We start from the raw sequence: 26688 nt of genomic DNA, 5'->3' as shown, positions 1-26688 counted from the left end.
AAGAGATAAATATAACAGATCTTGGTTTGGGAACCATGGGGTTCTGTTAACTTGAGGTCTTATCTAATTCCAGAAGCTGTCTTTAGAAACCAACCCATTGTTGTTTGTCAGAAAATTCTATTTCAAACTGATTTAACCAGTGTCACTGTATTAGTGAAATGGATGGCACAGAAACTTAATAAAGAAATAAAGAAATGTATAAGTATCCTCAATTTAGGACTGGTTCTTTTAATGACAGTCTGAAGTTGTAAAAGACTTCAGAAAAGCTACTTATTATTCATCATTGAAATCACGTGAACACATTTTGGGCATTTGGCAACTGGCTTGCATTTATGACCAGTTGTAGTGTGCTGTGGTCACATGGCCATGCAGTCTGGGCAAAAAGGTCCATTGGATATGCTGGATTCGCTTAACAATCATTTGGTTCATTTAATGACTATGTGATTCATTTAATGATTCTGTTGACTCATCTAACCATTGTGAAAACAGTTTTAAAATTGAGTCCGGTCACATGGTGCATCAACATACAACCTCAATGACTCACAACCAAAAATTTCAGGCCCATTGTGGCTATAAGTTGACAACCTGTAGAAGAGAGCTTTGCATTTCATCCCAAAGCCTGTGGAGGGCTATGCATGACTTATGGGTCACAGGTTATCTACATTAGTTGCCACTAACTTCTATCTGCAGCATAGAAAAGACTGTAATCTTGTAGTATTGAGAATGGTACTAAGAAGAGGATGGACAGAGAGGGTGGTAATAAAGTCAATCCAAATTTTCCTTCATGCCTTTTTAATCTAGTGAAAGGAGTAATACAATTTTCAGAGATAATTCTTTGTACAGTTTTCTAATAAGCCTCCTTTAGAAATTTGGAAAATCTTCAGAAAAGCATAGGAGATAATACAGTGCGGTTAATTTTCTGTTCCCTTAATATAAGCCTCTGATGGATAAAAAAGCCTTCTGCCAATTGGTTTACAATCCTTTAGCTCAAAACACAAATCAGCATTCACAAATGTGAGCGTGAGAAGACAGGAGAAAAAATGGTCTGACAGCAAGGGTGGGATTCTACCAGTTCACACCTATTTACTACAACCAGTTGTTAACATTCTAAGCAGTTCGGAGAACCGGTTGTTAGAAGAAATTACTGGCCTAATCCTGTAAGGAAGGCAGGAAGGAAACATTCTGGTGTTGCTTACAGAAACTGCCTCTCTGTTAACCCTTATTACTTTCTTGGCAGGACTGGACTTCCTGTCTCAGGAACTTCTCTGGAGTTTTTTTCCCCTCCTTTGCTGTGACTTTGCTTGTGTGGAGTGACCATTCAAAGTTACAATGGCACTGAAAAAAGTGACTTATGACCATTTTTCACACTTACGACTGTTGCAGCACCCCCACAGTCATGAGAGGCCAGACGAGGAGATGCGTGCCTCAGTGTGAGTGATATTGAGTTGGCCACGCCCAGCCAATAACATGACCACCAAGCCACGTCCACCCAGTCACATGACCACCAAGCCATGCCCACCAACTAAGCCACGCCCACACAACCAGTTAACGAATCCCATCTCTGTCTGACAGGATGGACATTAATATTTTGTGGAAAAATTTCTTTACTTCTTAATATCTACAGATGACATACTGTATTAGTCTATTTCACCCTGTCAGCTTTTTTCATTGTAATTTCTTCTATCCCTATTAGTTTTTAGTCTTAGTTTCAATTATTTAGTCTTAAGTCAGCATTTTAATAGAAGTCAAAAACAGTGATTTTCCTTCCTTTCAAATCTAGTCTCTTTTTAAAAGGGTTGAAAAAACTGATAAAACAGTGTACAGTGTTTAGATACTCAGACTGAGGGGCATTCTTTGTAATTTAAAAATAAATATTAAAACTTTTATATATTCTGAAGAGTATGGCCATTTGAGTTTAAGAGAACATCTCTTGAAAATCATGCCCTTCATCAGCAATAGAACTGCATATAGCCTAAGCTTTGTAATTTTTTGTTTCTGTTTAAAAATAATTTTGCAATGTTATAGCCAATGTGCATTAGTTATTCACAGGAATCTCAGGTAAGTGATTCCCTCATCAGCTGTAATTTTTCTGAAAAGCCATTTATGGCTGCCATGAAAGGTAGCGAAAGAGAACTATATTTTTAAAGCAACGGTTCATAAATATGCTCCCTTGTCTACACTAAATTTCTTTCAAATGTTTTTGTTAAGCTATACCTTTTAATGTTTGACTCCTCCTAATAACAGCTCCCATACTACAATATCATATTAAATTAATTCAGCTAATTATGGAATGAAGGGAGAAGAAAATAATTAAAAGCCAATTGGCATCCTGGGTATTTATTTGACAGATCTGAAGACTGTTTTCAGTTGGACTGGTATGCTATTAACCTGTGTTTCTTTCACTTTCAGTATCAGGTCCCTGTAATGATCTTATTGACAAAGAGCTATCAGAACAGATTATTGGCAGAGTAGTTGTGGTGTTGTTTGTTCCAATCTTTGCTGAACCTTTACAATGCATTGATTCAATTACTTGATGTGAGATAGCAGGTTTCTGACAGCTTGAAGCTGTTAATTATACTATATTTTGTTAGAGGCAAATTTCATACTTTCCAATATTGGGGTGTCTATCCACTATCCACTAAGAGCTGTGATGGTGCAGTGGTTAGAATGTAGTATTTGCAGGCTAATTCTGCCAACTCCTAGCAGTTCAATCCTGACTGGCTCAAGGCTTATTCAGCCTTCCTTCCGAGGTTGGTAAAAGAGGACCCAAATTGTTGGGGGCAATATGCTGACTCTGTAAACCGCTTAGAGAGGGCTATAGAGCACTGTAAAGCAGTATATAAGTCTAAGTGCTATTGCTATTGCAATTGTAGTTTATGATGAGAAAGTCCTTCTATAGAGTTGATAAAATGCCCTTTAACTACATAGTTTTTGTTTTATTTAATTAAGAATGCCTTTGCATACTTCTTTTACTTGAAATGCTCTAAAGTATTCAGTGTCTCAGTCTTATAATTAAACAAGTCTTTCTTCTTAAATATTTTGTTTGTGTAGTTGCTTTTTATAAATTGTTCCCTAAGAGCACAGGGCCCCTTGTGAAAGTTTGCACAGCAGGAATTGTTGAAACAAGCAGCAGCTGAACCTTTCAAGTATATCTGTATCTTTATTATGGCATTATTGCCAGAAGACACAAGATACATCAAATATGTATATCAAATAAATGCAGACACATACACCTAAAATCAATAGATATAATCAAAAGTAAGCTTAAATTAAAAAAAATAAACATAGAAAATAAGAGAGATGGTAATGGCAATTACCAAGATTAACAAACATCTGCTGAAAAACCTTGCCAAGAAAACTTCAGGGACTTGTCCAGGCAATCTCTGATAATTGGTCATGATTGAAGAAAAAAGAAAAATAGAAGAAAAAAATAAGTAGAAACACAAATTTGAGCAGCCTAGGAGAAAACATTGGAATCCTGATCAGACAGAAGAAACAACAAATAAGGTTCTGACTTACTGCAGACTATTGCTTCAGGATGAGATAAATAAATGTCATTCAATATTTCCTGTAAAGAGAGCAACAGAAGCTCAATATTTCCTTAGAACCCTCCCTACAGGGACAAATAGACTAATGTAGAGGAATCCATTTCTGGTGAAATTGTTTAAAATGTCTGGGTTATTTCATTTAAAAAAATGAAATGACATGTACCATCTATCTTTCCAAAATAACTAGAAAAATGAATTACGTTGCCTTAAATTGTGCTTGTCAGCTAAGTGTGCAAAACCAGATTATTCCTTCACACACACACACACATCTTTTTTGTAACACCCAAGTCTACTGTGAAGGATTGGAAGGTTTTTCCAAGCAAAAGGGGAAATGGCAAGGAAAACTAAGGGAAAAAATTGTTGTACAACCAGAAAAACAACATATTTTCTGAAGAAGGGGTGATAATAAAATTTAGTTTATTATATTTTAGGGGTGGTTTCAAGAAAAATGTGGAAGTTAAAGGACATTTTTAAAATTCTGTTGTGGAAACTAGCGAATAAAGTTTGAAGAAAAAAGAGGAAATTATCTCAAAATTAAGGCAACTTTTTCAATAGTCTACTGAGGCATATTTTTATAATATATTTTGCATTTATTATATTTCTCAAGAATCTTCATCAAACATTATTTGTTTTATTTGTATTTCACATTTCTAAACTGCCCATCTCCCTTAAAAAAATGCATGGAAAAACATACTTGAAAAATCTAATTAAACATTATTGGGTTTATGTGTAAGTAAAAAGCATTAGGACTGAGCCGTAAGTGCAGTTCATTTATTAACATAAATTGAATACATATTTTAAAGGTAACTTGGACTAATCTCAAAAGAAATCTAAAGCAGGATTGGCTTGTTTAGTAGTTTGATAGAAGACTGTGTTAACAAATCCCAGGGCAGTTAGCTAACCTCTAAGACATTAAAAAAATCATCCTAGAAAAAGACAGTGGGAAATCCCTCCGTATTGTGGCAAGAAAACTGTGGGCTTGTTTATATAGATTTGGCTCGAGGGAATCTTCATATTTTACTATATAAGAGTCTAAGTACAAAGGTTTTTATGCATTGTATTAGGAGCAGAACATACAGAGTATGCATTGTGTATTATGTTTGTTGATTTGGCTCAGAAAGTTTTATTTTTAGCAGAACACACTACCACAGATAGTCTTTGACTTACAATAGTTCATTTAGTGACTGAACAAAGTTACAAGGGCACTGAAAAAAGTGACTTAATGACTGTTTTTCATAGTCACAACCTTTGTAGTATCCCCTTGATCATGTGATCAAAATTCAGACTGGTTCATATTTATGACTGTTGCTGTGTCCCAAGGTCATGTGATTGCATTTTGCAATCTTTTGATAAACAAAGTCAATGGGGAAGCCAGATTCATTTAACAACTGGGTTACTAACTTACCAATTGCAGTGATTCACTTAACAACCATGGCAAGAAAGATTTTAAAAGGGGGCAAAACTCACTTAACAAATTTTTCACTTAACATCAGAAATGTTGGGCTCAATTGTGGTCATAAGTTGAGGACTACCTGTACATCTAAATGGTCTGCTTCTAACCTAATTAACTTTCATGAAAAGTTAGTGACAATCAACTGTAGTGAAAGATAAATTTGTATGATCTCTTTCAAGACTTTGTACAAACACATTTTAACAACGATCTATTTTCCCCCCTCATTTATTATATCTCCCACAGTAGAACACAGCTAACATTTATTGATCTGGTAAGCAGTTATCAAAAGTTTTTGTCCTGTGTATGGGTCTTTGGACCCAGGCCATCACATCTATATGTTATTTTTTATCCTTCTGATGCATTATCTACACAATTTTTACATAGTATAAATGTGCATCTGCGTGCCTTGATTTTATATGTTGAGTGTAAAATAACATGTATTAGACTATTTTGTTCATTAAATGTACAAAAGCAAAAGCTGTTCTATGTTGAAGGCTCAAAAATATTTGCAAGTTCTTGCCATTGGTGTGACAATATATCTAGTTTATAGGAACCAATTGTAAGTATTCAGTATTTACTGTCAAGGAGTTCTTTACCCCAATGATGTCATTAAAAAAAACCTTACAAAATATCTAATGGAAACAATAAATAAATAGTCACGATGAAAGATGTTCCAGTGTGTTGGAGACTTTTTCTAGCAAATGCCTGAGGTGCATTTAATCTACTCTTTGAAAGACTCCCTAGATAGCATTTTGGAATATTGTGCTTAATTTTAGGCAGCATAATTTTCTCTATACTGGCAGAGTGCTGATATGAATTCCTTGGCTATTTGAAGCTTGAAACCCTCTAGGAGAGGCTATAAAATTATCTCTTTACAGGGAGGAGAAAACATGTTATTTTAATGGTTCCTTTTAAAGCACTTCACTTATTTACAGAGAGGAAAGAGCCTGGCATCTGTTGGTTTATAAATGTAATGGTCAATAAAGTGAGTTTACTTTGGCTTGGTGGTCTCTTGCCTTGGTTAAAGATGAACTCTGGAGAATTTTATTACAGAAAAGGCTTTTTTCTGCCTTAAGCATTGTGCTTCAATGGCGAAGCATCTCTTATGTAGATTCAAATACAGGTTTCATTTTTCTTATCTCTTTATGCAAAATGTTAGAAGCTTAAGATAATTTAAAGGAGTATCCTACAAAACATTTAAAGGTGATATAAAGATGCTAAACAGATATTACCTGCTTGTTACAAATGCATTCAATATCCTTCTTTATAATAAAATCAAACAAGAATAACAATGTTTTTCAATGTCTTTAGTTAAACATTATTTTTAAAAGAACTAGGGACATCATTGTTATAAATAATAGTGTCTCTGCTGTTAAACACATCTTGGACCCAGCTTTTCTGTGTTCTCCCCTCAACCAGCATTGTGAATTCACTAAGCTTATCTAGTACTACTTTCCTTACTCAGTTTGCTTGCTTCCCTCTCTCTGTGTTTATCTTTGCATCCCAGTTAAAATCTGTTTGAAATGCTAACCAAGATTCATTTGGATCACAGTGTATGATTTAGCAAAATGAAACATGCATGTCTCATATTATTTTTAATTTAATGTCCTTCAACTTTCCCACAATGAGTTATCTATACTTTGAACTACTATCTTCCTTCTTTAAGTTTGTAATTTTCATCACATCTTTTTTTTCTTTTGCAATTGTACATAAACATGCATTGCCATTTTAATTTTAGCAATATTATTTTAGCAATATTATGCCTTGGATACTCTTCCGACAAACATTTAATTTTTGAGATGATAGCAATACATCCAATTCTTGTGTTATATATTTGATGAGGAAATGTTTCTGGTGTGGTATCCAGCCACAAGGTGATGCTTTTAGCTTTCCTAATGCTATACTATTGAAAGAATCTAAAGAAGTACCTGTTTGCATGTAAATCCATTGCCATGCCTAGCTTTGTGATATTTGCCACAGTCATAAAAGACAGAAACATTTACAACTGTTCATTGGCATTTAATGCCATAGTGAAACATAGATTTATTTGTTCTTGCATGTTGTAAAGCTTTGCCTGAGTACTATGTGATTCCAGGGCTCTGTATATTAAGAGTAAAAGGAGACACACCAATTTAAATTTTGAAATTCCAAAATGGTTTGTTCAGCTTCATCTGTTCTGTAATAATATTCATAAGGTACTTAACCTTGTTCTTTTAGCTTATTCATGTTAACAGTATAATCGTCCTCTATCTTTTATATCCAGTCAGTTCCAGATAAAGCCAAAATAAGTACATCATGTTTGCAGAAAAGATTAAATTCTTTATAGAAGTGCCTGGTTAGGATTAACATTAATACACAACATTAATATATGTTGTAGATTACATTGGGATGGATCAGTTCCAGAAATGAAGGCAACATACAGTAGACATGCCGTGCTCAAGTTATTATATTATTTGATAAAGCTAATGGCCGTATAAAAGAGATTGGGCATACGCCAGAGGATTGGCTGTGTTTCCTTCTCGTAGGAGAATATTAGTTTATTTAGCTATGAATATGAATATTTTATGTTTTATACACGGATAAAATCTAAAATTTTATAGCAAATTTTTACAGTAAATCTGTCTCCACCCCAATGTGTTGCCATTGTGCAAAAGAGAAACAAGGATTTCCCTATTTACCTGAACCCTTCATTGCCCTACCAGGATTGAGACAAACATTTTTTGACAAATAGATTAGGTTTTCAAGCGATAGTCTTTGCAGAATCCTAACTTGTTCATGAAGTCTTCCGATATGAAGAGATCTTCTACGCTAAAGAGGTACATCATCCCAGGGCAGTAGGGAACAGGTCAAGGGTATTATGGAAGAAGCATGCAGAAGCCCCTAAATTGGGGGTGGGGTATCACAGCTCTTTGTTTTAAAAAATGGTTTGTGAAATGTATCCTTGCTACAACGAGGAGGAGTGATTCAGTGCAATAGGAAATGCTAAGGAAGGAGTCACCCGGTGGCCTGGCACTTCATGAGCTGCACCTCAACCATATGTGAGGGATGCTGGTTGGGAGAGCAGGAGATAAGTACTGAAGAGAGAGTATACTTACTTACTGTTACCTGGCCACATTGATCAGTCTTCTCTCTCTCAACTAACTGGGTTCCAGAAGGAAAAAGAAAGCAACAGAAATGGCCTCTATTTTTCCAAGCCACCAAGTAAAGACTTCCCATGCCCCACTCCCCCTGTCTCTGATTGGAAACCATCTTATTAACAGATTGGAAACATATCCCCAGGACGGGTCCCGAAGGCACAGAGCTAATGAGCTTTGCATTAGAGAAAAATTGACTTAAGTATCAAATAGATCAAATGTCATTAAATATCATTAAATCACTGAAGCAGGAGTCCAAGTAATTGTTTCTTCATTTTTTGGGAGGGGGGGTCTGTGTTATTTCGAATAATGGCTGTGGCAACACCTTGACTTAAAAGCTTAGCTCTAACTTATTTGGAACAGATTATCATTTTGTCATAGCTTGTCTTTTAGGGTGTCTGTGTCATCTTTTCAGAAACAGAAATCAGGAATTTAAATCCCACACCCAATAGTTTTTTAATTGGACTGTAATAAGCATAACACTCAATAGTTACTGTGTATTTGATTGTTACAAATGATGCTAAGTAATAACTGTACTGTACAGAAATGCAGAGAAAGTCTTTGTGTAGGAATCTTAAGAAATTAAACAGAGAGAAGATCATGTATGAGATAATACCAAAGAATATTTCTCAAGAAAATGTGCTCACTAACCTTGAAAACAGTTCTTTTTCTTTTTTAGTGTCAAGATTTTGCTTGACACTAGGCTAATGTACTGTTCTTTTAAAAAGCAAATTAATTAAAGTTTGGTGGGGAAAATTTAACACCCAGAGGCTACTTCCGAAGCAAGGAAAATTCTCAGCTTTCCTTAAGCGAGGAAAAGGTTAAATTCTCTCTTGATGCTAGTTTTGATTTAATTATTTTAATATGCCATCCCTACTGACTCCTTTGGCATATTAAAATCTTTGCAGATTAAATGCAAATATCCACTCAATGCAGGGGTGCACATCTTTAGGGTCTAGAATTTTCTGATCAGTCACTGCCATCTTAGATCTCATTAATGAACAGGCAAATGCAAAATGTACATTTTGTGCCATCATACATCACTATACTTTTGATTAGTGAAAAACTATGACTATTGGGAGTAGTAATGTAATGGAGAGCATTGCTGCTGATCAACCATGATTTTGTACTCTAAAAGTTGAACTGTGCATTTTATTAGATTAGATTTTTAACACATTGCATATAGATAGTCCTCAATTTACAACTACAATTGAGCCCAAAATTTATGTTGCTAAGTGAGACATTTGTTAAATGAGTTTGCCCCATTTTATGACCTTTCTTGCCACTGCAGCTGTTAAGTTAGTAACATGGTTGTTAAATGAATCTGGCTTCCCCATTGACTTTGCTTGTCAGAAAGTTGCAGAAGGTGATCCCGGGACACTGTAATTGTCATAAATATGAGTCAGTTGCCAAGTGCCCGAATTTTGATCATGTGACCATGGGAATATTGCAACAATTGTATGCGTGAAAAACAAACATAAGACATTTTTTCCATGGCTGTTGTAACTTTGAATGGTCACTAAATGAACTGTTGTAAGTTTGAGGACTATTTTATTTCTATATTTGCCACAGCTACAGAGAAAATGCACTTGAGATTGTTCCTTGGAGTGAGAAAAAACACAGAGAAGAAGATTGGTGTGAAGGGCCATCATGCAAGTAAGTATAATTTAATTTAATTTGATATTTGCATTGGTGATTAGACTTTTCCTTTAAGTTTAGTAGGACCAACTATCCATGGGAAATCCTTCATCTACAGTCTTTCTGCGTTTTCCTTTGAAAACAGAATGCCAATTGCATCCTTTCTCTCTTTTTTTAATATTTATTTCTGTTAGATTTTTTGATACAGTAAAATTATTCAAAAGAAACAAACAAAAACAATAAAAAGTAAGAAACATTTGCTCATCTTACAATTATCAATTCTTTTCCCCATCTTCTTTAGCTCTTTTTAATCCCCAAATCATTAATTCAATCTTTTGTTTTTTTCCAATAAAAAGCTCACATAAAGTTTCTAATCTTTTTAAAAAAATGTTATTTTTTTCCATGACCATCTCTATTTCTGCAAATTCAGTCAACTTTATAACCCAATCTTCCACTGTAGGCCTTGCATCATTTTCCCGTATTTTTGCATTCAGTAAGCTTTCTGCAGTTATTTCATTTCTTTCTCAAGAGAACTTGCAGTCCTAAACAGATGAAGAAACACTTCAAAGCTTTGAGTATGCTATGATAAAACTAAGTTTATTAATCAGAGCTGGCAGGCTTTGGGATACATATAGTTTAACTTTTTGTTCTCATAACCCTAATAACCGTAGATTTCTTATATGGAGGCTGCTTCCTCTTCTCTGAGTTTTTCTTCCTAATAATATTGTGTCTTGGGGGCATTACATTAGGTCTTCTACTCATAACTAACTAGATTCTGGTAGCACTAGCATCTGCTCAGAGAACTAGTTTTGTACATAACAAGATACTAGGGATTAAATTATTTCTTTTTAGAAGAACAGAATTTCCCAATTCTGTATTTGATATGTAATTGATATTGCTTTAATTGCTTATTGGAAGCCACCCAGAGTTGATGTAAGATGGGTAGCTATGTTTTAAATAAAATAAATTTTAAAATGAAATAATTATTTACAATATTTTTATCACATTTATTTTCTTTTCCTCTTTTCCTGCCTTTATTTTCTCATAAAGTTTCTTTTTTACCTTTCTACTCCAGTCTCTTTCTAAGAAAGTGGCACTGAATGCTTTACTTTTTGTAATGCAAGTAATCATCTATCTCATCACATGCACAGAAATCCATATACAGACACAAAGCTATATCTACATACTTCTTGCTGTTGAACAATGGTGCAGGTTACTCTATAGAGTCAAATTGTTAATTTGGTTGTTTGGTAGACACATTTAGTAGAATTCCTACCATGGTGACAAGGATAGAAGACAGTATCCATTCTCAATGCTCCTACCATCGTGAATTGCAGTCAGGAGTTAATCACAATGCCCTTACTTGTACTTGGACAAAATTTTGCACCCCAGTTAGAATTGAAGAGGCCCAGTGTGCCGAGAGAACAATTTCTGAACACAAGGGAAAACCATTTGTACATTAGATATACTTTTATGCTTATATACAGAGACTAATTTATGCACTTCCAGTAGTGTAATAAAAATGTGGACAAACATAAACTCCTGTTGATGCAGCAATAAAGTTTAATTACTTAGTGATGAATGGAAATGCAGTAGGTGTAATCAATTTGTTTGTATATGGATGTTCCTTTAATGAAAATCCCTTTATATGTACTAGAAATATCAATGTAAATCCTTTCTACATGTTTTTTTAAATATACCAATGATGTCTCAGAATAAAATATTTCAAGGAGAAATGAATCTGGTTATCTGTCTGTCTGTCTGTCTGTCTGTCTGTCTATCTATCTAATTTGTATCTTACCCAATTCTCAATTACTCTAGTGGGTCTCAACAACTAAAACAAGAAAAATACAATTAATTTAAAGACTGACATATCAGTATTTTAAAACCTTGTTTGGAAAGGATTTGTAATAGTAATAACATTTGGTTGTTGACATTGGTCAATCAGAAGTAGTGTACCCAAGTATAATGAAATTAAAAATGAAAGTAAAATTAGGAATAAAAAATAGCTGAATCACTAAAGGAGGAGATAAAAATAACACGAACTTGTTGATATAGTATACGGCTTTTTTTGGGGGGGGGTCCTTTTTCTTTTTAACAATGATTCTTTGAAATTAATCATATTGAGTTTTATAGCCACTAGTTGTTATTCATGCATTCAGTTCCTTTTCCACATAAACATCTGGTTTCTGGATTCTGCATCTATATTTTTGTTTGTGATGCTCAGGTTAATTATTGATCCAGTTCTTCAAGATGAAAGTGAAATTTTGTTCGACTCTCAGCCTGAATTGTTGAAATACAGAGCAACTGACCTTTCAATAAATTTAGTTACAAACTGGTACTGGAAACGAGCAGAGGAGATAGAAAATTACTCTATGCAGGTAAACACAAGACTACAGATATATATTTTCTTATTTTGAAAAATTCATATACTCTGCTTTGTGGAATTAAAACATATAGTTTCATAAAGATTAAATCCGATTATGTTTCATATGCTGTACTTCCCTTTGGATATTATGCCCAAAGGTGCTTTTTCAAAAGGCAACTGGACTTTCTTTGTTTTTTTCCTTAAAAGACATTTTGTTTCTCATCCAAGAAGCTTCTTTGGCTCTGACTGATTGAGAAGTGAAACGTCTTCAAGGAAAAACAAAAAAAAAGTCCAATTGCCTTTGAGACAACCATGGGCTGGATGACTGAGAATCTCCATAGACTTTGGATATTATATATAGTGAATATGCAATATGTAAAGGAATGTTTTCACTTGTAATCTACCATATCAGAGCTAGGTTACTAGTTTTATTATAGATTTTTTATAGCTTTATAGGGTTTCTTCAGCAACAAAGGTGGATAAGTGGGAGATGTCAGTTCATCTTCCAAATATTCTGTTGAGCTGTATTCAGTACATTTAAAATAAGCTTTCTATTTTAAAGTGTTCACCAAACTGTAGAATAATGTTATTGTGAGCTTCTGCCTATTTCAAAGAGCTCGCTTGTAAAGTGCTTGTAAAAGGCAAAGATTTTTAAAGTTGTGTTTGCTTTCAAAAAAAGCCAGTCTTACTTTTAGTCCAGTGTCTTTTAAAAAGAGGATTACATGTACAGCTCCATTAGGCTCAGTCAAATCCCCAGCATGAGTATAAATTTAAAAAATTCTCAAAATAATATGACAGCTATCTTTTACTTGTGTTTTTGTTCATAAATTTAGAGGAAAGCTTTGTGAAAGTGGTCTTTTTTCAGTAATAGCCACCTCAATATCCCCATGAATGTTCAAGGCATTAGTTATTAATTATTGTAAGTTGTACTTCTGAAACTGAGAAAGATGCCTAACAGCATATTCTATCTCATAGATGAGGAGATGTAAATTCTTCTTTGCCACACCAGTTTTAGAGAGTAATAATGTCATGGCACAAGTAACATATTTTGTGTGAAAATTAGTAATTTCACATGTACTTTCTTGAAATCTCTTAGATGGATGGCATGTGAAGCTCAAATTGCATTGAGGTTTACAAAATCATCACTTGTCATAATTATTTGTCTCTGCTTTTTAGATTATTTTTCACTTCACGTAGAAGTCTCTATCCTAGGGTTTCTGTGGTGAAGACAGGGACAAATGATTTAGATCTGTCTGGAAGCCAAATAAAAGCTAGCCATCCCTCATCCCAGATAAGATACTATATGCTAACTGTATAATAAATTTTGGGAATTAAATATGTTCAGCCTGACATCTGGTATGACAGAATTTCAAAGTTTAGTATTAATGATTCAATATTAAATACCATTATAAAATGGTATATTGCAACCAGACCAGAGTTGTGAATTGTGTTTGAAACAACTTTCTGCAGTTTTGAAAACCTTTCTGGAAGATTAGTAAGTCATTAATGACTTGACATTCTCGTTTCATTCTGTTTTCTCTGCTTGTGGTTTAAATAGGTAGATTGTGCCCTCTCACTGGTTCGCCTTGGCATGGAAAGGAATATTCCTGGTCTTCGCTCTCTCTGTGATGATCTGGTTACATTGGAGACACTGGTTTATGAGACTGGATGTGACATTACTTTGAAGTTAAAAGACTTACAGCAAATGGAAAACATTGAGAAGCTAAGGCTGTTAATGTCAAAAGTATGTGCATTACTTTTTGCCCCATGGTGGGTACATTGTTTTTTAAAATTTTATTTTGTTTTGCAATGCCTTATACAAAGTGGCAGTCCTATTGTCTTACACAAAAATATCTTATTTTTATCTACTTCTACAAAAATTTACTCAAAGTTCAGAAAATAGGATTTAAGCCAGAATGGTGTGCTGATAAACATCATTACTTTAAATAGCATGGGTGTGCTGCTTTCTCAGAGACAATTAATCTTTTCTGAATGAGAGGAAAATGGGAGTATCTGATTGTCAACAATATAAAAAGTTCACATTTTAAGCCTCCAGGATGGGTAAGGTAGATACTGATAGAATCCAAGAGAAAAGCTGAGGCATAAGAAAGTTTCCACATTACTGTCCTCTGTGTTGCTGATGTATTTGCTTATCAGTACAACATTGGGAGCATTACCTCAGGAAAACTTTGTGAATTTTCAGAATGCTGAAAACCATCCTCCCTTCCCGCCCACCACTGCCACTGCTGCCGCTGTCGGTCCATGGAGCCAAAAAGGTTGGGGATCACTGCCAGAATGCCTCCTGGTGATCAGTATCACTGAAAATAACATCCAGGACATACCATTTATATAAACTTCCCCCTCTACTATGGATGGGAGATAAGGTGAAAGTGAGGAAAAATTTATGTGGGGATATGATGTAATTTAACATCAGTGGCACTCTAAAATCTTTTAAAGTGTCATTAGAAAAGAAAGCTTAAAGATCAGGAAAAGGAAACACGTTGAGCTACATTTATGGGCTATGTTTACCTTAATTTGATATAGTTCTGCCTTCATTTTATGTTATATATCTGATTAATGAAAATATATTTCATTTTCCAGTCATCAGAAGACAGATATGTCAAAAATGCTTACCAGTGGATGGTTCCCTTCCTGCACCGGTGTGAAAATGAATCTCCAGGCATTGCTAATGAGCTTCTCAGAGAGTACTTGGTAACATTGGCAAAGGAAGACATGACATTTCCTTTGAAAATATTTGAAAATTCAAAACCATTAGTAAGTTCAATTTATTGTTTAAGGATAAAGGAAACTATTTAATGAACTAATATGAAAAAAGGTATCCAAATATTTGTTAAATGGCTAATGACTGATCATTGTTATTGTTGTAAAAAATTTTTTAAAAATGTTGTTGTAGAAAAAAAAACCTCCTGGAACTTGTAATTAGGCATTGCCACTGAGGCAACTCTTTAGATGAAGCAGATTTTATCAGTAAAATTCAAAGTCCCCCAAAATGATATTTTTCTGAGCGATAAAAAAGTCTTCTCAGTAGGTGGACGCTTGCCCAGAAGATTTAAAGAAGTCTCAAGCACCCATAATAAACTCCCATCAGTATCAGCTTCTCTTGTAAGTGAAGTGCCATTTCAGCCAATTTGTGCAGTCCTAATTTTAAATAGCCTTGTGATTGATCTTAATGGCACAAAGGAATCCAATGAGAGTGTCAGGGTTGCAACCTTCTATCGGCTAACCTGGTAGAAAATTCAATTGAACTTGGTGCGACTTAGTTCTCAATAGATTACATTGTCAGTCTTAATTATTTTACATCAGGCACTTGTTCTGAATGTAATTGCTGAATTGTAAAATACAGAGACTGGAAAAATAAAAGAGATTAATGGGATCTTCATAGTAACTTTCTTCTTGGTACAGTGCTTTATAATTCTCTGTTTTGAGTGGTTTCTTGTTATGTTTTTTTTTTAAGTTTGTGGCTACAGTTACAGAATGGCTGCAAGCAGTAGTGGAGGGAAACTAAAACTATAGTATATGTTAATGCTATTTATGTAAGAAAGTAACACATAGTTAAGTTAAAAGCTTTATAATTAGAAATACTTTCTTTTTATAAATTGCCTGATGAAAACACAATTTAGAAGATAAATTTATTTCAAAATGAAATAAACTTAACATACTCTCCTGATTCCTGTTTTCATTACTGAGTTTCCATTATAGGTAGCATAGTTTTCTAAAATCCTAAATTGAAATTTTGAATTTTTTAATAAAGATCCTACTAAGTTGACTACATAACTGTAATGTAACTCTTTTTCTCATAGAGTCAGCAAAAAATAATTTCAGATCAACTTTTGTTGATGTCGATTGCTTTAGAATGTATCTACAGCTGCAAACGTGAAGACCAGCTCTCTCTCTGCTATGACATCTTAGAATGTCTGCCCCAAAGAAGTCTGGGGTGAGTATTGTCATCATTCAAACTTTGAATATTGTGGGATGAATTTTTAAAAAAATACTTTTGCTGTCATTAATACCTATGAGATATCTACAGTTATTTATGTATATCTCACTACCTGAAGGATGATGTGACTTATAGTTATTTTTTATAATCGTTGTCTGCTTTATTTTGACACCACCTCTTTGTCTATAAAGGTTCAGATTGTCAGGTGACAAACTGCTTGTTTTAATTTTATCTGTAAAAGATCAGATGAGAGCTTGCTTTGTAGAAAGATTGAGAAAGATTGAGAAATAAAAGATTTAAAATTCAGTTTGGATTTGTTAAACTCGGTTTAAATGCATATTGTCTGGAACATCCAGTGGTCCCAGGGAGTAGCGGAATAATATTGAGAGAAGGCTGTATAAAAACTTTATTTCAATGGCAAAGCATGTACTTTTTAAGTCAACAATTTTAGTTTCTTCACCATTACCAGGAAAGATGAGAAAGATCCCACATTGAGGCTAAGTAAAATTGACGTCAGCCATTCCTAATGGATTGATGGCCTAACTCTGTTTAAGGCAACAATTTGAACATTCAGAGAACTAGTCTCTGTGGACCTTTATATAGGTAGTATAAGTTGGGAATGGAAAGATGTATTTCCAGTTTCATGAAAAAAAAAATTCTATTAGCAGTGAATTTAATAATTAAATAAACTATGGTTATTTTACTCTGAATGATACTGGTCCTGGGTTTTTAGTTCTATTTCTTCATTGAGAGATTTTTTATTCAAATTGCCTATATCTTTTCTAGCTTTGAAACAGACATTACCAATAATCTTCACAATCAAGTTGATGAATTGGAACAAATTCTTAGGTAAGAAGTTCCTTTCTTAATTTATATCTCTTACTGCTTTAACTTTCTTAGCTCAGTGTTTTATTGGATAGTTCTGAATTCCAGGTTTTGAGAATAAAAAAGCTGCATAGGGCAAGTATTACTGTAATCATCACTGAAATTACTCTTTGGGCCATGGTTTTTCTGTAAATAGATGAAAATGTAGCATTGTTACAGAGACAAATATGATGTAGCTACGTGAGAGAAAACAAAGTGCTTGGAAGGAAGAATGTCTACAATCGAGTAATTTCTCTGTGTTGATCAGAGCAAGAACATTTCCAAGTTTTAGATTCATTCAGAGCCTACGGCATATCATTTCAGCCATTTTATTGTTCCATCTAAAAGTCACAGTGGTTGACAGTTTTAATCTGCATGGAAAGTAATCTGTTCAAGACAGAGGAATTGCACAGAACCCTGCCTTCTTCATATCAGAATGCCAGGTCTAGTGTATGTTGTGCTTCATCCATAGTATCAAGAACAAATTTGTTCAGACCATTGATTTCCATATCATACATTAAATCTGAGTCATTCTTTATTTAACCAGCCTTAGCAGAGAAGTTATTATCAACTTGAAAAACTATCCTTTCTATACTCTAAATTGAGAGATGGCAAAATAAAAATGTGTATGAATTGTGGCATCTAGAATGTAACATGCATTAGGATGTTCTGATGCCATTCATGCTTAGGGAATCCTAATCATTTACAATGCAACCACCTTTAATAAATTTATGTGATAAATTAATAAATATATGTTCAGAGAAAGTAAGGTGGTATATGTGGTTCGCAGCACATATTGTAGGTCGATATCATACAGATTATTCATTTTGTACATATTCCATTTAATTTCTGCCAAGAAAAAAGAGGGTTGTTCTTATGTGTCACAAGCATACAAATAAAACATTGAATGTGTTTTTCTTTTAAGAGAAAGTCTTTACCTTTTGTTTGGGCCTCTTACTGATATGATTGGGGGGAAAAACTTTGTGGTTCAATTGATGATACGTTTGACAATTATTACAGTGTATCAGAACTTTTGGAAAACCATGGACTCCAGAAACCTGTATCCTTTGTAAAAGACACAAAGCAAAGTCCAGAAGAAGCACGGAAACTGATGATAAGATTGACTCGGCACACAGCCAAAAAGTGAGTATAGTGTAATGTAAGGGAACCGTTCTTAGTAAAAGTGAATCTGTATAACTAAGTTTATTGTTTCTACTTGTAAGTTTGAAATAAATATTTTTCAGCATTTAGAATAAGAAATGTTTAATTATTCATAATGCATTAAGAAAATTGGTAATAAACCTTACTCTTCATGTCTAGATTTTGTTAGACTTGCTGATTATACTATCAATCGTCTTTTCTCGCAATATACACAAAAGAGACGAGATTGTATCATAATATCATAGTCCCCCTTAATTTTGTAATTTAATTATAATGTGCTTTATAAATATTGATATTTTTATATCTTTTAAAAGGCAGCCTTCTGTTAATGAAAAGCACTGGATGGGATTATTGCAAGATATGCTGGCTATGCAGAAAAATGTTTATACTTGTTTAGGAACAGACACGTGCTATGAGGTAATTCTTTTTTTTAGCATGCAGTAAAAGATACTTTACAACTTTCTACTTCTTCGTACTTACTCTGTTTATATACTCCTAAATCCAAACAATGGAAGGAGAATCTTAGTCTAGAGTTGTCTCAGTATTTATTTTATCCATTTAAATCCTACCAGTATTAAGTTTTCTTAATTTTAGCAATAAGGAAACATTTGTAAAGCTAGAATTTATGATATAAGTAACTTGGATTTTAAAAGAAACATCTTTCATGATTGGCCTCCTTTTAAACAGAAGTTTGAATCAATTTGCTACTGGAATCTCCTAGGAATGAGCAATTCCTAACGGAGTATTATTTAGTTTATTTTCAGAAAACTGTATCCAAATAAATGGCTATGGTTATAGTGATTGTAAAGAGTGGAACCTACATTTTAAGGTTATTAAAATAAACATAGATGGCTCCTTCTCTGTAAACATATACAATACATTCTTTCTCTTGAAGCAAACTGAAGAGGATAGATTTTTTAGTAGATGATGCTAAATAAATAAGGATGCTATCCTTATTTGGGATAATACGCTTTACTGTCCTTGATAAAAATATGTTTCTCAGACTTCTAAGAAAAGGCGATATTTTAGCTTATCCAAAACCAGAGGATTCTCCCCCTGCCCCCTCCCCCAGTTAAGGGGATGAAAACAGCTTTAGCAAAGATTCTCCAACACTTTGTAATGCTTTTTCTGACTGCTTTGAAAATCTGAAAAAATAATAGGGAATAGACAATGGCTTTAGACCTGAAAAACACATTTCAAATACCAACTTTGAAGTTTGTTGCTACTGATAGACTGGGCTATCAGTGTCCTGCAGCATTATTGGAAGTATATGCTTGCATTCCAATAAAACCTAAATAAATAAATAACACAAAACCTCTTATAATTCTGCATTATTACAAATGCTGCCAGTAGAGACTGCTCATATGCTCAGTTACCTGTAATCTAGTAATGTATCTGGGATATAGAAGTTACCTTTTAGCCTATTTGAACTAAATAAAGTAATGGAAGTCTATAACTATTTTAGACCAGTAACCGCACTTGTACTAGCTTAGAGTAAAGGTACCAAACTTGCATCGTCACGGTGGTATCACGTGACATATCGTGACTCCCCCCCTCCCCTTTGCTGGGTATAGGAGTGGCCAGCGTGTGATGCATCCGACCTGCGGGCCACAAGTTTGACAGCCCTGAGCCAGAGTGTGTTGTCTTTATGCTGCCACAAATTGAATGGTTGGAGAGGGCAGTTACAAAACATTCATTTCCCAGGAAGCTACTATAATGAGATTTGTAGCTGCCATTTCTTTTAGCTTTCTCAAAATATTTCCATTCTATTTTCAAAAGACGGGAATACCTTTACCAAACAACAGTTTACAGTATTCTTATTTTCTAAAAATTCTTACTGGATTAATATACAAGAGGCTGGTACAATTCTTTGCAATATTTCAATTTCCTAGTTAAAATGAAAACATCTTAAAGTAGGGATTACAGACAGTCCTAGATTTACGCCATTTAGCTCAACATTTCTGTTGCTTAGCTACTTGTTAAGTAGATCACGCTCCATTTTACAACCTTTTTGCCACAGTCATTAAGCCAACCACTGCAGTCGTTAAGCTAATCTTATGGCCATTAAATGAATCTGGCTTCTTCCATTGACTTTACTTGTCAGAAACTGGCTGGGAAGGTCTCAAATGGTGATCATGTGACCCTGGAAAGGTGCAGCCATCATAAATACATGCCAGGCACTCAAATTTTGATCATGTGACCATAGGTGCATGCTGCAAAAGTCATAAGTGTGAGAACCGGTCATAAGTCACTTTTTTAATGGTCACTGAATCAATAGCTGTAAGTTGATGACTACCAGTATTGTGACAATTGGGGAAATATTTGTAGGCACTCTATGGGTACAACATCTGATATCCTGGTGAGTTTATAAAGAATATTCACAGCCATAATGGTCTGACCAGGCAGAAACCTTCCTGTTTTCTTCACAGAGGTCCTGTCTGATTCCTTAATTTCTGGGGTTTAGTTTTGCAATTGGGAATGATAAAAGCTAGTCTTTCTGTCTTAAGTAGAGTGATGTACTTTTTCTTATCATTTTTGCTAAGGTGGGGAAAATCAGTTTTGTCTGTGAGAAAGAGATTATGCTCTATGTTAAAATGCTTTCTCTTAGAAGCTTTAGAGTATACATCCCACTGAAATGAGGCTTAGTTATCTGGGCGTGGACTTCAAAACCCTTGTTGACTGCAATTCCAAGACTTGAAATGTGGTTAAGATCTGTGTTAACATAAGCCTTAACAGCATGATTCAATGGGGTTATATTGTGTGTGTAGATAATGGAATAGAGAAGGGTTGCTGGAGGAAGTAGAATATCCAATTCTTAAATATAGTTTGGGGATGTATTATTTCACTGAGTCTCCTGCTTCCCATCCTTCAGTATTTCAGTCAACTTCTCCACACTCTGATAAAACTTTGAAGCTGTGTACCTTTTTAATTATTATTTTTTTAAAAAAAAAAAACTTTGGCTACCTTAGTCTATTTAGGAAAATGCTGTTTAAGGAACACTTTAGTAGGAGATAACCAGTTCTGACTTTAAGAAATGCTTGTTTTTTAAAGCTCTGCAGTTTTATATTAAGGCTACATTCTTATAACCATTGTGGAATTAGCAAAGAGTTGAAAAATTGGAATTTCTTAACTTACAGAAAGTCTGAAATGAAATTTCTACTAAACAAAAGGAAGACAAATAGCTTTTTGCATCAGTGTTATGTATGTTAAATGGATTACTGAGCAGAAAGTTCATTTTTAATAATGTCACTCAAAGTATATAAAACTTTGATAGATGCTTTCCTGTTTGCATTTAGAGTGAAATGCAAAATACAGTTTGTACAGAAAATTGTGTTGTATATTCAAGAGGAAATTAGAATGAACTAAATTATAGTAGAACGCAGGGTTTTTAAATATCTCTAGTTTGCCAGCACACTTTCTTGTTTGTTATATTGTACAGTACTTGCATTAACTTTTGTATAACTTATGGTTAAGAAATTAACCACATTTTCATTTTCATATTATAGTCTTCTTTATATTATAGCTTTAAGTGTGAGATTGTTAATGTCTATGGCTCTTGAAAAATGATAAAATTGTATAAAATTAACAAGAGTGAAATAGAATCTGGGATTTAAATCCAAAATTAGATTTTGTTTTGTGGGATGCACGCACACATAAACACACATCTAAATGTATCAAGAAAAACAATACTACATTTGCATCTCTTATTGCAAGATAAAGCCTAGACTTTTTATAGGGATGCCATGCTGAAATGCTTATAAAATGCATTTTTATTATCATAGTTCATGAAAAACTATGGCTTTTTTTCTTTTGAAAGTGCTTCTATGGTAGACTTACCCAAAATGCAAAAATAAATTTCCTTGTTGACCAGTATCAAATTTGTACTACATATGGATTCCTTATGAAAAAGTTTGGTGAAGAGAGAGGGAGGGAGGGAGGGAGAGAGAGAGAATATAATCTCCAAATAGACTGTATTTGTCTGTTCCTGTAATGGTAGAAGGAACCTTGAGAAATAGGAGGAGAGCCACAACCAAGATAACAGTCAGATAAAAGAAATCTGACTCCAAAAAGCATCTTAGACTTGACTTACCTTAGTTTTCAAGATAAAGAGACAGAGGGTTAACAGTAAGTTTTCTGCAGGTTCCCATTATTTAGAGGAACTAGTCAAGGATGTCCACTTTCATCCTTGCTTTTCAATATGGGTAGTCCTTGACTTATGACCACAATTGAGGCCAGAATTTATGTTGCTAAGTGAGAAATGAGGAAAAGTGGATTTTTCCTCATTTTATGACCTTTCTTGCCACAGTTGCTGAGTGAGTGACTACAGTTGTTAAGTTAATAACATGGTTATTAAGCAAATCTGGCTTCCCCATTGACTTTGCATGTCAGAAGGTCGCCAATGGGGATCATGTGATTTTTGGACACTGCAACCTTTGAACATTGCAATATGAATCAGTTGTTAAGCTGCCGAATATAAATCACGTGACCACGGGGATGCTGCAATGGTCATAATGTGAAAAATGGTTATAAATCACTTTTTTCAGTGCCTTTGTAACTGAACGGTCACTAAATGAACTGTTGTAAGTCAAGGACTACCTGTATTTGTGTGGAATCCTCAACTTGTGCTATTAGGCAATGTGGAGAGATTTACAGAATACAGTAGTACATAATTCAGTAGAATATAAACTGGTTTTATTTGCAGGTGACATTTTTCTTTTTAGAAATAAAAAGTGTGTTGATGCAAATGATAGATTTCTTTAGTTAAAAAAAAAAGCAAGATATCTTATTAACTGGTCCAAAAGTCTATGGAGATTTTCAGTCATCCAGCTAATGGTTTTTCAAAAGGTGTTTTTTCAAAAAGCAATTAGACTTTCTTTGTTTCTCCTTGAAGACATTTCACTTTTCATCCAAGAAGCTGAATTGAAGAAACTTCTTGGATGAGAAAAACATTTTCAAGGAAAAACAAAGAAAGTTCAGTTGCCTTTTGAAAAAGCATCTTTCAGACAACTGGTCCTAAACAGAGTTGATGCCAGTAGGTAAAAATTTGTTTACCCTTCCGGGGACTTCCGGTTTGTCGGCTTCGCGAGCGGCAGGGATTTGCGAAGCTGCGCGATCCCTGCCGCGCTAGCCGTTTTTGGGGCTCCGACCCAGACGGGTGCAGAGCTGGAGCTGCCCTGCAGGGGCAGCTGAAGGTAGGGGATCCAGAGAAGGGTTTGGGGGTTTTGCAGACCCCCTCCCGGCCGGCAGAACCCCTTTTCCCAGGACGGTGCAGCGGCGGTCCGTAATGGCCGCCACAAAGAAGCTGGCAGCCGGGTAAGAATGCGCAGGAGGAAGTGGAGAAAGTGCTTGAAAGGAGAAAGTTTTTCTTGGCTCCTAGGACTCTAAGACATATTTAACAAAATTCCTGAAAAGTATGACTTTCTGAATGATACCTTCGAGAAGAGGAAAAAAGCGGCAGTTTAATGGTGCTGAAAGGATAGCTTACCCTCTTTTTCTACGGAATAAAAGTGAATATTAAGAAATCTATTTTTTTTAGGTGAAAACTGGCTTTAAGCGATGAGTGGGAAAAGAGAGGACTAAAAAAAAAATATTTGTATGCTAAGACTTTGTTGGAGGAGATGCCTTAAGGATTGAAAGACTAAAATATATTGCAATAAGATTTTAAGAAACAGATTTGGACTTTCTTTTTCTCTGATTGATACTACCCTAGGAGGAGAGAGTGGGAACTCTGTCTTGGTTTGGACTGACTGATAATTTTGGGATTGTCTTATTTTTCCTTTGGGATATTCTGACTGTTGTAAGAGAAAAGAAAAGAAAAGATTTATAATGGCTCCTTCTATTGAGGAACTGAGAAAAGATTATGAGCAAGCAAAAAAAAATGGTAAAGCTGGTTTGAAAGAAGCCTTCCTTTTTTTAGAAATGGCGCTTATTAACTATCAACAAACATTGCAGCAGATGAAGACAGCAGAAGAAGAAGAAGGAGAGGAAACCATCTTTAATAAATCTCAGAACTCGACCAAGAGGGAAGGAAGAGGGAAGAGAAGAGAAATAAAGGACTTAAGATTTAAAAAACATTTAAGAAAGGGAAAAACAAGGTGCAAAATCAATATAAGGATGGTAAACAAAAGGGAAGAGGAATACGACAGAGAAGGGAAGCCAGTAAGGCAGAGGCTAGAAGAAGGGGGTAGAAAGGTTTGTTGGGAGAAGAAAGAAAGGGAAAAGGTGGAGAAAAGCTACAAAGTTTTGAAATTAAATGGGAAAAAGGAATTTTTTTTAGGGATAAAGGATAATCTTCAAAGAGATTTTGCAAGGTACATAAGATGATATGGTAGTATTGTATTAGAAATAGAAAACTTAAATGGCTTAAGAGTTGATAAGAGATTAAAATGTTGAAATGTTAATAATGATTGGTTTTAAAATATAATATGAGGGGAGATTTAAAATATTGAGCTTTAATTAAAGAGTTTAATAAGATTATGGGATTGATGTTATTATAAAATTTTCATTATAGTATTTGTTTTTAATATTTAGATCTATTGTTTAACTATGTATTTAATTATTTTGGATGTATTATTCAGTTAGAATGTACCAAGCAAAATCGGATTGGGTATTCTAAAGATTAATTTGATTAATTTAGTTGGGAGATAGAAAGGCATCATACTCTGATTAGTGATTTCAGGAGAAATTTCTTTTTTTTTTATAAGGAATGAGACAAAGGTACAATAAAGAATGGACAAAAGATACAAATATAATGACTCAAATTAAGATGATTAATTAAGATAGAATTAAAAAGAGTGAAATATGGGGAGAAGTTAATATAGAAGATTTAGAATGGTAAATAAAATAAGTAATGATATGTAAGATGAGTATGAATACAGTTGAAGTCCATGAAGAAAGAAATACCTGGGTCCAAGTTACTTTCCAAAAAGATCTTTTTATGTTTTTGTGTGTTGTGTATATATGTTTTTTTTGGGGGGAGAATTAATGAAACCTTGCAGAAATATAGAATGAGAATAATGGTAACTAAGTCAGAAAGAAATAGATGAAATAATAATAATAAAATGGAATAAGAGTAAAGAGAAAGAAAGAGAAAATGGATAAGAGGTTTTTGTATGTTTATATGGAAATGGTTTAAAACAGAATTATAGTTTATCTGACTTGTTAAATTTATAATGGAAAAAGGTTTAAATATGTAATGGATAATGACGACTTGTGTGTTTTGAAAAAAATTAATAAAACTTGTTTAAAAAAAATAATAATTGTTTACCCTTCCATTTATCAATATTCAGTATTTGTACCAAATCCATTAAATATTTAGAAATGTATATATCAAAAGAAGTAACTCAGTAATGTGTAATATAAATAAGATATAGAAAGAGTTTTTTTCGGGTAAGGATAGATGGGTGTCCTTAAACTTCAGCCTTTGGAGAAATGTGAATGGTCTCAAAATGAATATTGTTCCCAGATTAATTTACATGCCTTTCAGCAGAATTCCTTTTCAAAGAACAGAATACCTGTTCAAATATATGGAAAATATTTTCAAAAAATAAACTCTTTCTTTAAAAAAAATGGAATTGTCTATTCCAAAAATACCTTTTAGTAAAAAGTAATTATTAATGAAGGATGATGTGGTTTTTCTGAATCATCAAGCTTACCTTTTGTCAGGTATTAATTACTGGTAGCCAAAGAATTGGCACTGTTTTTCCAATTTGGGCAGATTTGGAATATACATCTGTAGCACCTCTGTAGGGTGAATAATATTAGGATATAAATACAGCCAACTCTAGTATCACTAGAAAAACTAACATTAATTAGAAAGTAATGGAATGTGTAATAAAAATGATCCTTTTTCTCATGCTAAATTGACTTTTTTGGAAAATCCAACATATGAAAACTTGGTTGAAAACAGGAATATTGATTTTAGACCAATTGATAGATTATAACGATGAATTTTTAACATCTGCTAAAACATTGTTTGGACCTTTTTAGCTTCAAGACACCTGAGATTTAGAACCACTGGTTAAATCCATTAACTAAGAAAAACTACTATTAGTTTCTATAGACATTCGTAATTAAATATAGATCTAGTTTGGCCTAGTGCTGAAGGTATCAAACTAGAAACTGGAAGACTGTGAGTTGTAATCCCTCCTTAGGCATGAAAGCTAATTGGGTGACCTTCGACCAATCACTCTCTCTCAGCCCAACTCACCTTACAGGATGGTTGATTTGGGGAAAATAGGAGGAAGAGTATTGTTTGTATTTGCTGCTTAGAGTTATTTATAAAAATAATAAAGGTAGATGTAAATTAAGGGCATTTAAAGAATTAATACGGATCAATAAATCAATTTGATATGCAGATACTTAAAGATGATTGGAATAAAGAGTTAGAGGTTCCTGTATTGCTTAGACAATGACAGAATATCTTAACTTCAATACCTAGAGTGGCAATGGACTTTTAACTCTTAGGTTTACCTCAAAAAAACAATGTCTAGAATTTTCTTGACTTAATTACATCTGTATTAAATGAAAAGGATTCTTCAGGACAGCATTTTCTTGGGATACAA

The 26688-nt window shown here is 34.0% G+C and overlaps 1 protein-coding gene across 3 annotated transcripts in view; it reads left to right on the top strand.

Annotated features, from left to right (window-relative positions):
• The window catches only part of NBAS (NBAS subunit of NRZ tethering complex), a 155168-nt gene that overhangs the window by 46085 nt on the left and 82395 nt on the right, over window positions 1-26688 (top strand). For all 3 annotated transcript variants that reach the window (XM_087946859.1, XM_087946851.1, XM_026674297.2), the window contains exons 22-29: window positions 9708-9791; window positions 12001-12154; window positions 13700-13885; window positions 14743-14916; window positions 15963-16096; window positions 16886-16948; window positions 17984-18106; window positions 18439-18541. In XM_087946859.1, coding sequence (XP_087802985.1) covers window positions 9708-9791; window positions 12001-12154; window positions 13700-13885; window positions 14743-14916; window positions 15963-16096; window positions 16886-16948; window positions 17984-18106; window positions 18439-18541 — 1021 coding nt within the window. The remainder of the gene's footprint in view (window positions 1-9707; window positions 9792-12000; window positions 12155-13699; window positions 13886-14742; window positions 14917-15962; window positions 16097-16885; window positions 16949-17983; window positions 18107-18438; window positions 18542-26688) is intronic.

Source organism: Notechis scutatus, chromosome 1 (assembly GCF_049901735.1).
Source record: "Notechis scutatus isolate UNSWTSFEM ecotype Mainland chromosome 1, rNotScu1.2, whole genome shotgun sequence".
Lineage (NCBI taxonomy): Eukaryota > Metazoa > Chordata > Lepidosauria > Squamata > Elapidae > Notechis > Notechis scutatus.
The sequence above is the reverse complement of the archived record's forward strand: the minus strand, read 5'-3'. Positions and strand labels throughout refer to the sequence as shown.